The following is a 16,911-nucleotide window of genomic DNA, read 5'->3' as shown; positions in this document are numbered from 1 at the left end:
GGTGGCAATGCTGAGAAATAGTTGCTCCAGCCCCTTTATTGAAGTCTTGGTCCTTTGACTATGCCAATAATGCTTTACCTGAGTACGTGCTGAATAAAAATATGGGGTAGAGAGCCAAAGGACCTTCTCTTTTGATGGGAGGAGCGTATATGGCCCAGGGAGAAAACATGATGGAGTCTGTCAGTGGGGATTTGCCTCTAGGTTCTGAGGAAGAAATAGGAGATTTGTCCCATAGGCTACATGGGTCTCTGGAGGAAGACAACTCCAAAAGACCGCTGCTTTCTGCAGTAGCTCAGGACCTTGTTTGCTTCTTTTCCAGCATTGTCGCACTTAAATAAAAGTGCTAAATGCTATGTAAATGGAAATTTTATTTATATGTAGAACATATGTCTTTTGTTGAACTGCTTAATTGCAACAATGCTAGAAGGCAGAAGGGTGTTATTTGCCCCTCTGAGCGTAGAAGTGCAGAAGTGAGGAGATGTGGCCACAGGGATTAAATTAATCAGTATAAAAGCTAGCATTAGCACGGCAGAGCCCTCGGCTCCTCACCCCAGACTCCTCCCGCCGTCACGTTTCTCCTGAGATTCAAGAGGGCATTATCACTGAAGGAGAAAGTGGAAAAAGGACTCTCACCAGCACAGGGATTTAGGCCAAGCAGTCACCCCTGGGGCCTGTCAGAGCTTGCTTCACAACATGTACACTCTGCTGGGTTTGTGCTCGTCCAGGCTCGAGGCTGATTTTCATATGGTAATGCCTTTGCGTGTTCCCTCAGAACAGCAATCAGGAGCCTGTGTCGGCGAGTAGGTAGGACATAGGAAAGGTTGTTGATCTCTTGACTTGTAAAGACATTCTGTCATACAAACCCAGCTTCACAGCAGTTGAGCTTTCCGTGTGTAAACAGAGACTGCTTAATTACGCAGGTCATGTCAATTAGTGTGACCTTAGCATTTTCAAGAAATTAATCACTTTCAGCCGAGCGAACCGCTCATACTATAATACAGGGTGATACTGAAGCTTGCAGCATTCTGTTAAGTGCCCAGGCTTATTGTTTTACAATAGCTGCTTTTGTTTCTTTTCTTTTCTTTTTGTTTTAATTTTGAACTTGTTGCTCTTTTAGCAATAGACTTCTTTTAAAATAAAACAGCCGGACTCTACCGAGTCCAGGCTTCATTTATCATTTCTTAGGGTGAAAAGGACCAAGCATACACATAGTTTCTCAGTGATATGATGCACCTAGATGTTTGAGACAACGTCGTATAGGAACTAAATGAAATCTGGGCCCCTGTGAAGTCAGTGGAGGGTTTGCTATCGGCTACCTTTGAAATATTGCCAGTGACTTACAAGGTCTCTAATAGTTATGTCAAAGTTCTGGTTAAAAACCATGAGAGAAAGGTATTTCCAGATACTTTTAAAATAGTAGCATACTCTTCTTACACACAAAAAAAATAGAGACTTTCCCTTCCTTTACTTCATTCCCCAATCTGTGCTGGACTGTTAAGCTGCCCAGAGATTTGTCCATCTTTTGGCTGTGATCTCTCATACGTCAGTCCCCAAAAGTTGCTAGGAGTTACTAGAATGCAGATTATGGTTTTGGTGGGAGAAACAGGGAAGGGCCAGGGACACAAGTCTTGCCCTATCTAAGGTCCGGCCCTGCGGAAAATTTCCTTTCTTAGTAGTTTTGGGGTTTTTTTTGCTGCAGCAGAAAATTGTCTGATTATCATATGGGATAAGAGATGTTAAGAAAGTACAGGGAGGAGGCAGAGTATGTGTGGATTCAGGCGACCTGTGTGTGAAACTTCATTCAGATTCACATATAGAAATGAATTAGGAAGTTTTATCCTGAACCTTGCGTGGAAGCGTAGTAGTGGGATAAGCCTAACATAAAAGCAGTTGTGGGCCTGGAAGGAAATATATTTCTCTGCATGTCTGAGGTGTCCAGGCATGTGACAACTGGAGTGGTGTCAAGTGCCAGCAAAAGTGTGTGCCAGAGCAGCGCTGGCCCTGGCTGTGTTAGTTGTGTCTCTATTAGCAGAAGGAGACAGAGAGAAGTCAAGTACTATGCAGGGACTCAAGACAGTTGAGTGTTCAACTGTGCTACAGACTCCCTGCTTGTCCTTAAGAAAATCATTTCATCTCTGTGTGTTTCATCAGCCCAATTGCACACAACATTTGGTGAGATCACATATTGTCACCTTTGTCCAGCCTCGCCTTTTTATTCCAGAAACCCCATGGAGCAGATGGGCAGTCTGGTATTGCATTCTTCATCACAATAAGTCATCAGTCTTGGTGGGATGGGCTGTACTGCCCCAATTAGTGGTAATAATAATAACACTGAGTAGATGGTATCACGGGTGAACTCTGCTCAGATTTTCTTTTTCAGCACTAAAAACTCATTCATACAACCTAAACAGTTTTGTATGTTATTGTAATTAATGAAACCCAGGTGCCCTAGTTATCTTGTTGTTCTTGTTTTAGCAGAACTGCTTGCAAACTGACACATGTCAAGTTTTAATTTAGAGGAAACTTTTCAGACTGAGTCACTGCATAAAACCCCGAACATTCGTTTATTATGAAAACCTTGAAACTCACTTAGAAATTGCCATGCTGTTTGATTCTGTTACCACAACCTCTTCCTCGGCTAGGCTGCTAGTTTGCCTCCATGGGACGCTGCCACTCATGTTTGAATTGAAGCCACTTGTGTCTTATTGCAAATTTGCATAAGAGACAGAGATGATGCCTCATGAATCCCAGATAATGGAATTTGGACATGCAAGGCTCCATCCCCAGAGAAGGCAAAAAAAAAAAAAAAAAAAAAAGCTGAAAATAGCAGTGAGAGCTGTGGCCCAATTCAACAAGGTAATTAAGCGCCCGGCCTGTCCTTGAGCATGTGAGCAAAATCACTGAATGTATTGCACTTATGGGCTTTAAGTTAGGCACCTTTTTAAGTGTCTTGTTAAATCAAGAGTGATTTTTAGTTACCAGACTAAAGAAGTCAACACATTGTAGGAAGAGGTCACCAAGTGGTGATGAAAATAAAGATGTTGCTCAAGTCATTTCTGCGTAGCTTTCAAAGAGCAGCGAACACAGGAGTTACAGGTTTAACACACTAATGACACACTTCAAACCTGGAAATCATCTCAATCAGATTTTCTCTGCCTTTGCCACTGAATGTTGGGGACATCACAAAAATATCAGATCCCTCACCATACATCGGAGAAAATTAAAAGCACAAGGAACATGCTATGTCTTAATCAGTTAGCAAAGCTTAATGGGCTGTGGTTAAAAATGAGGAGTCATGTAATGCTTAATTTTGATATATTAGGTGAGGTACTATAACAAATAAACAGGCCAAGTGCTAAACGTGGATAAATAGCTTGATCTCCAGGCTCCTGGTCTCTGAAAATATATATATATATTATTTTTTTAAACTAAGCTCCAAAGAATTCACAAGCTGAACTATTTAATGGCAGGCAGAATAATTCACAGAGCCATGATATGTTAATGCAGTTGATAGTGCCAACTTCATTGAAGAAAGTTGTAAACTGATGTGTTTCTTTCATACCTCTGTCTCCCCTGGTGTTGATACAGGATTTAAATTCAAAATCTATGAAGGGCTAAAGCTAAAGCTCAAAATCATTTTCCATGTTTGCCTGTCCCAAATTAAAACTGTGTTTTGTTGACAAAATTTGGAAAGGTTTGAGATTTGGCAGGCCTGGTTGTCCCTGTGCTTACATTAATGTGTCAGCACCTCATTAATCATTTATTAAACTGTAGTGTGCCTTTCCCTCTTGCCATGGTCTGTGTTTTAGGATGCCTCCGTGCCCGTTCCACATATACTTTGGCTCTCCCCTCCCCCTAATTTTATGATTTCTCCACAAAGTAGTTTTAGCGTGTGCTTTAACTTGAACATATCCCAGTTGTTTCAAAATCAAAATGAGGAGAGTGTAGTATTTTTTTAGATTAAAAAATACGAGTAGAACTTGTAAGTAACTAAGTGCTCCGTAGCGATCCAAGTCTGTAACTGTGGCGCACAATGTTCAAGGTGCATTTTTCCTCTGTTAATAATTAGGGGCATTAATATTTTGTTAGTGCAGTGAATGTTCGGTATTCCTGTATTAATGAGGTTTTGCATTTAAAGAATTAAGGGGTAAGCATGTGCTGCTTCTTACAGGTGCACTGTGAATAATCATTTTTTTCATACAGATACATAAAGTAACCACTTTTTTTTTTTCTGCATTTCCTGAGACTGGAAACAGTTTCTCTTGGGGATTCCTTTTATAGTTTCTTCTGCTAACGACACTGAAGAACCACACCAGTGTGGTCTCTTCGTAGTAAATCAAACTCTCTGTTCAGGAGGTAGGTAGGAAGACACCGTTAAGTAATTCAAAATATGGTGCATCAACAGTTTCAGAAACCCGAGGGGGGGAAATTAAATGCAGATTTACTTACACAAAACTGACCTCACTACGATTGTTTCCTTGAGTTCTTCCCTGGAAAGGTGTGTGTGTATAAAGGCAGATACTTATATATACTTTTTTCACAGGTTTGAGACCTAACTTGCTATTATTACTCTTGACCTGTTATTTTTCTGGAATCCTATTTCTAGAAATGTTCAAAAGTTTGGGTTTCAGCACAGGACTGAATAGCTTCAGTGGGAAATCTGTGTGTACCTATATGCTTTTAGGATTGGGGAAAATATTTTATGTTGTAGCCATTGTTATTAATTGTAATAGTGTTAATTTTCATATGCATCTAAGCAGACCCGTAGAAAAAGAGAAGGAGCTGGCGTAAATCATGGAGCTGTGACAGGCAATGCCAGCTAAGGATTTGGCTCAAAATCCCAGTTGCAAAGAATTTACAATGGTTGCAAGTGCACAAATAAGATTGCAAACCCTGAGCCACTTACTATAAGATCATATTTTATTGAAAATATCATAAACTTTATTCTATCCCTCAGGAATGCAATGGATAAATTACTTTTTGAAATCCCTTTTGGAATTTTATATATAGGGCTTGGGGTTTTTTTCCCCTTAGTTTGATTTCAGAAAAACTTACCTACAGTGTTTGGTGCTTTCTTTTTCCCAAATTTCCATCTGTAAGAGCTCTTGAATCATTTATTCTGTGTTTTTAATATCTTTCACTTAAAACATGCACAGAAATCTATTGCCTGGAATGCCATTCTGAGGGACAGTTTTAGGATCCTTTAGATGTAAACTATTCTCTTTTATATTCCCCTTTTTAAAGACAAAGACTTCGGGATTAGCTATGGGGAATTTAGCAGTGTTGCTTACTTTCTATTTTTGAGCATTTTAATCGGTGGTCAGAAATAGGTGGAATTTTTTTTTTTTTTTTTACTTTTTTTTTTAGATCCAATTCAAGTGATGAAATTGAATTGTTGTAAGCGATCCTTTAAGTGTCCCCATTTGACCAACTTTGAGAGGCAGCAGCTTCCTGAGAGAGTTGAAGCAATGTTTGCCAATCCTTGTAAAGCATTTCACCTCTTCAGAGGCTAAAGCCTCTCAAAACCAAGAACAATTAAAGCGAGAGCCTTTCAGAGCGACTGGGGAATTCAGCAAAATAAATCAGAAATCCTCTGCCGTGGCTCTGGAGGCTTGCCTCATTATAAGAGCAGATCTATTAGCCCCCTTGCCATTGTCTTTCATTTCTCAAGTGAGGTGATTCTAATTAAATTAATCTGCATGTCAATCTATCGGTGATCAATCAAAAGGGCTGAGGTCCCCCTTTGCGGCAGTGTGCTTGCGGCTGACAGGGGCTGATAATGGAGGAAGAAATAAACTGTCGAGCAAAGTTAATTAGTCAACATAATAGGTGGATTAAACAGGAGCTGCTGATTGCTGTTTCACATGTCGAAGCATGAGGTGGGAGCTGAAACTGCAATTAACAGACAATTATTATATTTGGTTGTAAGAGGTCGCATGAATAAACATATCTCTGTGGGTTTCAGTTTTTAATCCCTTTCCCTGTTTAATGTAAGGAGAAGTGTAGGTCATTTCTTCTTATTGTTTTAGTCGAAGTTCTCGAAGGCGACGCGTGCTCCTGGCAAACCAGCAGCCAGCTGAAGGCCAAATCTTTGGCTGGGGTAAAACCCTGGGAATGCCGTAGTTTGTTGGGAGAAGGCTGTGGGAGGGGATGGCTGAATGAAAGCCGGGGAGGCTATGAGGTCGCTTGGTCTGAATGGGGTGGGAGGAGACCCGGTGTCATGAGCTCCCGGCTCTGCCAGGGACTCGTCCCGTGCATCTCCCCGCTTTCCTCCACCATGGTTTGTGGCTCAGGTGCCCTCAGCTTGAACAGGGATTTCCAGGTGGTGCCTGCTGAGCCTCAAGGTTGAGAGGTCCCTCTGGACACCTCTGAACAGTTGGGTCTTCTAGTCTGGACCCAGCACTTACCCATTTGCCCCTGCTGGGTTGGCTCCTCTCCAGCCCCGGGCTGTTCTGGGGAGCAGAAGTGTCGGATCCTGCCTCCAGGGCAGTGCTCCTCTGTCTCCCTCCCCTCGCCTCAAACCGAATCCCAGGTGTTGACATTGAGATAAGTTGAGAAATACAAATAATTCTAACGCTGGATGAATAGGGTTGTGTTCTCCAGATCAAGACCCCACTGTCAAGTGTGTGTGTGTACACAAACATACCTATACATACTCCTTGAGATAGAGCTCGGGAGAAATCTGGGCAAGTTCAACAACCTGTAGTGGCTGTACTGAGGGGAGAGCAGTAGGGAAGGGTGGGGGGAGGCATGCAACAACTCTCATTGCAACTTCACAAAATACACTTTTGTTTTCTTTTATTCTGAATCGATTCTCATTTGCAATGTCAACAGCTCTATCTACTTCAGCATGGAAACTGAAGGATAATTTAGGGTGAAACACAGCTGCCCTTGTATATAGGGGAAAAAATACTTAATAAAGATCTTCTTGTTAAAATGATGGTTAACAGTGTGCCGTCTGCCATGCAGCTACAAACTCTGCAATTTAACTTAAAACTGCATCAAAAGCTTGTGATGCCAAAGACCCACTCATCAATAGCGTCTCTTGTTAGATTTGTACAGCATAAGCACCAGTTATTATGCGAAATAGCTATGCAATTTTCTACAGCTCCCAGCTGTTATTTATTTAACTGAGTTTATTACACTCTGTGCTTCTTAAAAAACATACGTATACATCCAAATTTTCCTCCATTTTGCTCTTGTGCTTGCAGGTTGTGGTGTCTACAACAGTCAATGTTGATGGCCATGTGTTGGCAGTGTCGGACAATATGTTTGTGCACAACAATTCCAAGCACGGGCGGAGAGCTCGAAGACTCGATCCCTCGGAAGGTACGCCTTCTTATCTGGAACATGGTAGGCATATCATTTTCATTGGTTGGCATTGCTACTTTAAATGTGGATTTATTTGGTTTGTGTCTCTGGCTACTGAATTCAAATTGTCCTGTAACAGTTTATACCGGGATATTTTAAAGAGACTGGCCTCCAGACCAAAGGGGGAATTTTTCAAGTAGGTCAGCACTAAATGTAGTGAAATAACAAACCAGTAGGCAAACATGGGTGCAGAGTCTGTCCTGTGTGTGGGTGCAGAGTCTGTCCTGCGTGTCAGTGAAGTGTGATTATTTTTTTTTTTTTTGGTTGGTTGCATCTATTCAGCACCCAAGGTTGGAGTCTGATCTTTTCCAAATTGCCTTGGTTTTTGACTGTGCATCTAAAGGATGTTGCATATTTTCTGAAGTGCTCAGCACCCAAATTTTGGATTGGATTTCTTCTATCTGTAGAGTGCTGAGCTCTCTAGGAGATTCAGCTGTTCCTTTGAATTTCCCTAAATGAAAGCAGACCCCTTTTGGAAATCCATCTGCTTACTCAAGCCATGGACAAATGTTCTCTTCTGGCTCCAGCTGTGCCAGCTGAGGAAGCTGCTCTTCCCTGCGTGCCACAGCTGCTTGTCTCTCCTCCCTGCTGCAGGCTATTCTCCACCATGGACATGCCAGCTAAGATGGTTATCTGATTGCTCCCTAGTCTTCTTCAGTCTGAAGACGTTAATTTGAGTTAAACCGTTTAAATAATAACTCTTTGACAATCTAGCTTATTTTGCTGAAATGATTGAAGGAGAAATGGTGCAAGGCACTTTGTCTGGCTTTTCTGAACGGACAGTAAAGCCCAGCAAGGGTGGGATGGGGGCACGTGGCTGGAAGCAGCCTGGGGGACAGTCATCTTTTCCGTAAGATCAGCTGGTCCTGGAAGAGAACATCTGCTGGTGACTGTAGGTGCTTAAAATGGGAGTTGTTGAGTGCCAATGTACTTTGAAAAATCTGGATTTGATTAATGTTTTGTTTTGCTCTTTGTCCTCAAAGTTGATGACTACTACTGAAAAACAAAACAAAAACAGAGGGCATTTCACTCCCCTCTCCCTGTTCCAGCTTGGTAGAAAAGCTCTTTGTCTTTAAAGCTGTTCGTAATCCGAAATTCAATAGGTGCTCGCTCCCTCTAAGAGATGTGTACCCTCAGCTTCCATTGAAGTAGTTGAGTGTAGAAGGCACCAGTCCTTTATGCTGGTTTGTTTCACAAATATTTGCTAAGGAGCTGATGAATAATTAAATAGATTTTTTCCAAAGAGTTTGAAGAAACCAGATAAAATTTTCTCTGGGAAAGTGAATGCCACTCAGAAAAATGTTAGCTAGATATGTTAAAAGAAATTATTAATACGGAGAAATGGGCAAATGTGTGGGTTTCTACTACTCAGTGGATTCCTGTGGAAATAGCTTTCTATTCTGTTTATGCTTTCAGGCATCAGTCCTGCAAGCACTTATGCATATATTTAAGATTATGCGCACATATGGTCCTGTTGGGATCAATGAGGCTTCTTGTGTCAGTAAAGTTGAGGGTATTGATAAGTGTTTGCAGAATCGGGTCTGTAGTTCACACTTACTAACCTAAAATTCTTAGCTCAGCAGCGTTTCTCATTATATAAACATAACTTACATCTGTATTTATTTAGCTCTAACTTTTTATGTAGGCTATGAGCCATTTTCAGCCATAATTCATGTTATAGAATTTTTTTTCATCCTGCCAACAACCTAATTTAATAAACAAACCACAGTCATAATTTTTGCTGAATTTTTGCTGAATTTTTGTAAGGAATGTACGAACTCTGTCTTTATTAATTAGCAGAAGGCAGAACATTACAAAAGGAAACTTCTCTCTGTTCAACTTTGTAATCTTTCCATTAAGTCTGGTCTTTCAAAAAGACACTCCTATTTATTACTTATATTCCTGCTAAACTAGATGCCATATTTTCTTTTTTTTTCTCCCCACTGCAGTCTTCTCAGTGCATGCTTTTGGTCAAGGCCATACTTACTGTCTCATACGTAAATGTTCTTATTCGCATGCGTGGTGTAATAGCATCCCATTTTACCACAGCTGTTGTTCCCACTCCTACTACCTGAGGGATTCTGTGAGCAAAAAGAAACAAAAAAAGATAATGCTCTGCTTACATATCTACACAAACCCTACTTACCGTGCTAACATTAAAAGTCAACAGCTGCAAAATATCTCCATGTGTACATTTTGTGGGAAAGGTGATTTTTCTAATCTGCTTTCTCAGGCACCTCTCAAGCAACCTCATAAAGCAACCGCTAATAAATTCTTACTTTTGAATAGCAACCTCCACACTGCAAAATTGCACTCTTCCCAAAGGCTTGATGGAGCCTTTCTTTTTCGCCTAAATCCTTCAATCCAGCTCTCCAGGAATTCTATGCACGTTTGAGTCCAAGAGAAAAAAAAGGGGAGAAAAAAAAAAAAATCTAGTAACTGTTTTAAATGTTGGTATTAGATGTCTAAATCAATTAACTGAATGAAAAAAAAATAGGAAAAGTCTCAACTGGGCTTAATGCTATTGAATTTTGGGCAACCACCATGAACCTTAGACCCTTTAAAACAGGTAACAGTCTCCTCCACTGAAATTAATTTTTACTTAAAATTAGTTTGAGTCCTGATGTATATTATTTTTTCTTCAGTTTTTTGAATTTTTATCTTGGATAATATCTTCAGGTGTAAGTAGCAGAGACAGTTTGTTTGCCTTTCCTCTTTCCAGCTCTTCTGCCTCCCTCGGGGAGGGCAGATTGACCTGAACAGTGTCTGTAAATGGTGAAATGGGAAGCTAACGTAGTCATGGCTAGTTTGTCTCTGGTTTATTGCTCTGGTGAGCAACTTCTGATCATTACGTTTTTAAATGCTGGCATCTAACTATAATATGTCCTTGACCAAATGTACTCCCGTGTACTTTTCTAGATGTTTAACTCTTTAACACAAATATCCGATCACAGTAGAGATGAATGCCTGACTGCGTGAGGACTGGGGAAAGGGGAGAGGGGATGTAGCAAGAAGGTGTGCTGGTTCCCTAGTTTAGTTAGACAATATCCAGCTTATTTTTCCTTACAAAGTTGTGTTGCGACACACTGCTCTTAAACATGGAGCTGCAGTTTATGTGACACCTAGAAGAGACACTGGGTACCAAAAAGCTGGAAAGAAAGCTTTACATTCCGAGCCACTCGGGAGCCTGGTGTCTCCACATTTGGGTTTTACCATCTCATTAGCAGGTAGCCTGAATTATTTTTGGGACATCCAACACATCTCTATTTATATCTTGCTTGTCAGACAGTAAAATGAAAGTTCCTTTTCGTAGCTTGTCTCTCTGAATATAACTGGGAACCTAGATCATGGTTTCGTATCCACACACCGTCCTCCTTGAAACCAGTGGGTTAAGAAGCTCATATTTGAAATAAATATATCTATCTTTCAAAAGTAATAGCTGGCAGAGGCCAATTATTTCATACATCTCCGTGTGGTATAAATAGGGTAAGCCACAGTAATCTGTGGTTTTCAATAATTATCACTTTTTCATTCACAAATAGTTGGATCCTCACTGGTTTTATATTTATGGTAAACCAGAAAGCCGGTGTGGTTGACCTTTCTAAATTGTGCATATATAGTAAGATGTATAGTGAAGAGCCAATAGGCCCCAACCAGTAGAATATATTTCAGCTTGTAGTTCATCCCAGGGTGTCAATTTTAAAAGCAAAATCTTTCCAATGCAATTTAAGTGACTAGCTTGTGGAAGGGGGGGATTCTGACAGGGTTTGCAACAACCCTTTTCAAGTTTACCAGCATGAAGTCCACCGCTGCAGATGTCTGCAAAGTTTCCAGTTAAAACTCTCATGTCGCTGCAAAGTAAAAATTCTTTTTTCCCCCAAATCTTTGAATGGCTTTACAAGAATGTAAAGCCAATTGCAGCATCGGTTTCTCTATTATTTTTCCTCACTGGCAGAATGCAATGCCCTCGAAAAATGATAGTCCCTGAGACCCTGTCAGTTTGCATGCTCTAACACTTTATTATCTAATGATCTAATATGCAACAAGGCAAAGAGGGGGTGCTTATCACCCTGACAGGATGCCTAAGAGAAGTGACTAAATTACTTTATGTACCATTAGCGCTAGCTGCCACGGTGAACTCACTGTGAGCATTTATGCAAATATTCCTGAATACATTCAAGTGGCCTTGTCAGGAAAACGACTGACAAGCAGCTTAAATGCTTGGGGTTTTAAAGGGACAGTTTTATTTCTTTTTCTTTTCCTTCCTCCTCCTCCTCCTCCTCCTCCTCCATACAAGAGTGCTGAAGAATTAGGTGATAGTGAGGTTTGCTGGCGATTTGGTTCTGAGTCAGCTCAATAGCAGCAAAAGATGAAAGATGCAGGGTAGAAATAGGGACAAATTATAAGACATGCTGTCAGAATTTGCAGATGGAAGCAGAGACAACCATGATTTCTAAAGCAATGTCCTGCCATTAGTTTAATATGAAATATACATAAATCTCTTGTGTGTGTGTATCTAAAATAGGTCATTATATAGCAAAACCATTATTAGTGGCTGCCTTATACTGGAAATGGTAGCTCATGGCTGGATTATTTGATCACTCTGTTGTGGTGCCTGAGACAGTCAAGCTTTTACGATGTTGGTTTAGTCCATGATAGTAATGAGAGATTCAGACCATTTGCTGTTTGCAGGTGCAAAACCTCCTCCAGTAAATGAAGAGTAGTAGTTGCTGTACAGCAGCTGGGTACGTCAGGTAGATCCTCTCATCAGCAATGGGGCATTTAAAGAGCTTTTCTTGCCAACCCTGCCCATCCTGGGCAATCTGAGAGCCCACAGTCACCACAGCAGGCATATTCACAGATTTTCCACTAAATCTTCAGATTTGAAAGCAAAAATGATTGCTAGACTCTGTCTTAGTTGATTAGATATCTTCTATTTAGGTTAATAAAAAAGGAAAGTTTTTTTTCTCCACCTTATAAACTATTTTGAGAGGATAATCTCTAAAATAAAGCTTTGAGACTGACTGCCTTTAAGTATCATTCTTATCTAGTCTGACTGTAACAGAATTGTTGAGAAAGGTCATTGTGTACCTTGAATTTAGCCGCATATGCTAGGCACACCAGTTGATGATTCCTGAAAGATGCTCAGAAGTCTTAGTGAGCTGGTTCTTGTGCTGTAAGTGGCTCTGCCACAACATTAACCACTCCGTTTTTGGCAGTGTGGGGAGTCACGAAGAGGATGCCCCGATCAGCTCCATTTTAACCACTTCAACCCTGAATCCCTTGGTGTCTGTCACGTGTGTCCATGCTAGTTGATGAAGTTGTTAATACAAGACAGAATACTGACTGAAGCGAAAAATATTAGCAAGTTGAGAAAGGTTCATCTTCAAAACTTGATACATTTTACCCTTAGATGGTATAGGTTCAGATTCTTAATCGAGGTTAGGGACTACTGCATTCATAAACTGGCCAGGTTTAAACAAAGAAACTTTAATGTTTGACTTATTTCATCTGTGGGTGGAAGCACCTGTTATATCTTAGTGCTTGACTTAAGAATGTTTTCATGATTATGTGAGAAATATAAACACACAAGCTTTTTCTGCACCATATCATTCCATATAGAGAAATGCAGTGGGCTTGATTTATTATTTAGAAGGGAAATATTGATAAAAAATATTAGGATTCTACCACTCTACTTGAGGGGATCTTGTATGTTATTCTGAGTTAGGTCTGCTTTCTAATTTATTTTCTATGAGGGAAGAATACCTAGGGTTGTTGGACATCTCTATGCATACACAAGGGAAAAAAATGTGACTTTCGGAACATTGCACAACATGGATAGCAATAACAGTAAGTGAGCCTTGATATACTGAAGGATTGCAAAACTTCAAGCTGGAAATCATTTTCTTTACTTTTGCCAAGTTGTCTTTTTCATATCGGTTCCTTCATAAATGCGGTGACTCATAAATTCAGGCAATTTTTTACATAATGGCTTGTTATGTGTTCTTGGAGCTTGACCTCACCGAGCGTATAATATTAACCTCTTCGCTGCCCTGTGGACTTACTGTATGTTTCTAATATAAGTGAGCACACCAGGACTGGATTAGTCCAGTGTGTGTTCACAGATGGAGCTAGAGCATTTGTCCCTCTGAAGAGAGAAAACATTGCCAGAAAGTTAAGGTGCTTCACTTGAGAGAATTTGTAGGGAAAGACTCCAATATGATCTCAACAAGATTTTAACTCTGGGGACCACTGAAGTAAGTTGCCAAAGCTGTGGCAGGTTCTCTGCAGGTTGCAAATGTTAAGTCAGGATGTGATATCTACCTAAAAAGTATACGACAAGTCAGGGAGAGGTTAAGGGTTTGAGTAATTCCTCGCTCGGGAATTGCTGGGTGAGGTTCTGTGGTGGGCGCTATGCAGGATGTCAGGATGGAAACGTGTCCCGTCAGGAGTAAAATCTTGGGAACCATCAGGTTAGTAAACACAGCAGAGCTCAGATTCGTACAGCTCCAATTCAGGCAGCCAAAACTGTGTTAACTAAATTATGCCCCAGTGAATTATACCGATGTCTTTTATTTAATCTTCACCAGAGCAGAGTAGCTGTCTGCAGGCCCAGGCCCCTGCTTCCTATTTGGATATTACTGAGAATTTCACAAGAACGGGGTGAGTGCGTAGGTGGAGCTGCCCTTCTCGCAGCCAGTCACGTCAAACAGAAAGCAGAAAATCTTCTGTTTCTATTTGTCTAGGTCATAAGTCAGCCATTAAGGAGAGGTACTCAAAAAATTAGAATATCTGGCTGCAGCAATTTTGATCTTTCAAAATTTGTTTTTAGTCTGAGGCTAAATGACATCAAGATTTAAACGGTTTTCTGGGAGGTGGATTTTTAATGGTTGATTTGGGTGAGGAGATTCCGGAATTTCAGTTCTGCCATTAGGCTGTAGGTATTTCATGAAGTTGGAGGTTTGAGTTTGTGATTTTTTTCATTATTTAAACATTATTTCATAACAGATATGTGCTAACACTGCTGCCGCCATGTCACAGCAGACTTAAGAGATACCATCTGAAGTATTCTAGTCTTTAATAGAAAGGATTGCTGTTACATAATGCCCATGGAAATACCTCCTGAAAAGTCAGGTTTGGGTACTCCAGTTACCACAGTTAGAAAGGATTCCTGCTTGACGGTCACTTATCAGGGATCTAGTGTCACATCTAATTGAAAAAGGAAAAAATGCTACAATGGAAGCGGAAGGCACCTTGATTTTAAAAAGATAAGGTGTGGCAGTTTCTACCCATGAGCAGCTGCCCTTTATGTTTTTCAAATAAATGAAAAATAAAACAGCCTTCCCCCAGAATATCTAAATGATGGCAAGCTGTGATATGTTGTTACCCCCTATTGTTACGAGGATGTCATGAGTTCATGGAAAAATAGTACCTGGATGAAGATAGAGCACATTTTGTGAGTTTCCCAGAGGAGCTTTCAGAACTGTGCTCCCAAAATGGCAAAAAGAAGAAAACATGGGGAAAACTGTCATTAAAATTCGATACAGATTTGTGTAAAAAAACCCCAGTTTTGTTACAGCAAACAGATAAGGGAGAAAAGTTCAGATGGAAATTCTCCAACCACCGTGAGAGTTGACTCTTATTTGGAGAGTTAGACCAACCACTTTCTGCAGGTTTGAGGTTTCTCTCCAGACCTCAGAAGAATCGGAGTACAGTTATGCAAGTAGAAAAACCTTAGCTACTCTTGTTTGGCAGAAACTTCACAGCTACCAGTACAGGAGAACATTCGGTATCACTCAAATAGGCAATGAATATTCATAGATAATGAGCATTCATTACATTTCAATTTGCTTTGCTGGCCACCATGTCACTAATACAATGGCATCATAGGGGAGAAGAATGACATTAGGATTAGAGAAATGTTTGAGAGAGACTGCACCGTATGGCAATGAAGTTTTGCCAGGCAGTGTTTTTCCAGCCTTCCAAAATGTGCACACCAGCAAATGACAAAACGTTACATTATTGTAATATGATTAATATTATTTCTGAACAAATTCCTCTAACTTAGCTTTTTTATTATAGGATACCTTTATTGTTCTTATGTTGGGAAAAGATGTTTTTTTCACTCCAGTCCCCTGCTGATTTGGGCAGAGTACAAAGGAAAAGGATTTTGTGAATTGTGGTTTGTAAACGAAGGCCAAGAAGTAGTGATTTTTTTGAGAACTCATCTGGATGTCGTAAAAGGTCATGATTATCAAAGAACAGTGTTCACAGCAGTTTGCAGGTATCTGGACACTTCCAAATGTTTCATGTTAGGCACCCCAGTATTTAAATGCCCCAAAGCTATCGGTGATTATGAAGGGTCTCTGTTCCCATGGCACCTATGTCCAAAGCTGTGAATCAGCTGAGTGCTAACAATCAGGAATAAATTGTTGTTTAGATGAAAATTTTCCACCAAATTGTCATTGAGAATATTCTGATTAGAAAACTTCACAAATAGTGAACTCCGTATTTTTTGCATTTCAGGCTGCACATCTTCTCGTTGAACTGAGAGAAGACCGTTGTGAGCATTCAGGTCTCTCTCTTACTGCCCATTGCGGGGTGCCTGCCAAGTGTCGCCCCAGCAAAATGAGTATTTGACAAAGCTCCTCCGCATCCGAGGAAATGAGTTAATAGCATAAACCAGGAAACTGATGCAGAAAATGGAACCCACCAGGGTGGGATGTTTGGAGTGGTTACTCTAATCTGGGTTGCCATCTGAAAATTATTAATGTTAGTAGTAAAGAATAAAAATAAACTGCTAATAATTAATATTGGAAGGGAGACAGGCTTTGTGTTTGGCCCAAATCCAGAGTACAAGATTTTCAGGAGTGCGTGGCATTGCAAAAAGTGTGCTTTCATTAAAGCCAGTAGTACAACTTCATAAAGTGTTTTTCAAATCTTAGCCCAAACTGTTTGCTGAGCATAACCAGAAAGCTTTGTGTGTCACAATTAGTCCTTTCTGCTTCCCACCTTCATTCCATGAATTTATAGTTCTCTTTGTGACAAAACAAATCTTTAGCGTGAAAGTGACTGTAAAATAAGCAGTGCTGGTTTATGACCTCATTGAGCAAAGCGAATAGGGTTAGGAAGTTTATTAAAAAGATCAAGAATAACGTTTTATGAAAAACTTGTCTGAAATGTAGCAGTTTAAATTTATTTCTCAAAAGTAATTCAAACGTTTAGACCTGCAAGTTAAGGTACAAGGGCCGCTGTGAGATGCTTAACAAGATACTGTTCTTCATGAAGTGGATGTTTAGGACTTTCTGAACTTCTGATCCGTTTTTGTCAGTCAAATGGTCACCCAAAAGTGTAGGTACCCCAAAGCAATCTTTTTGGAACTTCTTGGACGTAAAGCCAAACTCTCAAAGCACCAAGGTGCCTAAAGCTGCAGGTAGGTGTTTAGTGGGATTTTTAAAACTCTGGCTGCAGAATTTCTATGCCTGTCTGCCAGGTACTTTGAAAATTCCATTAGGTGCTTACTGGAACCACTAGATAGCT

General features: G+C 40.3%; 1 protein-coding gene across 10 annotated transcripts in view; it reads left to right on the top strand.

Annotated features, from left to right (window-relative positions):
* The window catches only part of EBF1 (EBF transcription factor 1), a gene marked incomplete at both ends in the record, with an annotated part of 282,086 nt that overhangs the window by 179,429 nt on the left and 85,746 nt on the right, over window positions 1–16,911 (top strand). For 6 of the 10 annotated variants that reach the window (XM_082324540.1, XM_082324543.1, XM_082324541.1 and 3 more), the window contains one exon: window positions 7,212–7,353. In XM_082324540.1, coding sequence (XP_082180666.1) covers window positions 7,212–7,353 — 142 coding nt within the window. The remainder of the gene's footprint in view (window positions 1–7,211; window positions 7,354–16,911) is intronic. The other 4 variants (XM_082324547.1, XM_082324546.1, XM_082324545.1 and 1 more) reach the window with 1 other exon arrangement.

The sequence above is a fragment of the Platalea leucorodia genome (genome assembly GCF_965183815.1).
Source record: "Platalea leucorodia genome assembly, chromosome: 11".
Taxonomy (NCBI): Eukaryota; Metazoa; Chordata; class Aves; order Pelecaniformes; family Threskiornithidae; genus Platalea; species Platalea leucorodia.
Note: the sequence above shows the minus strand (reverse complement) of the source record. Positions and strands in the feature narration are given on the sequence as shown.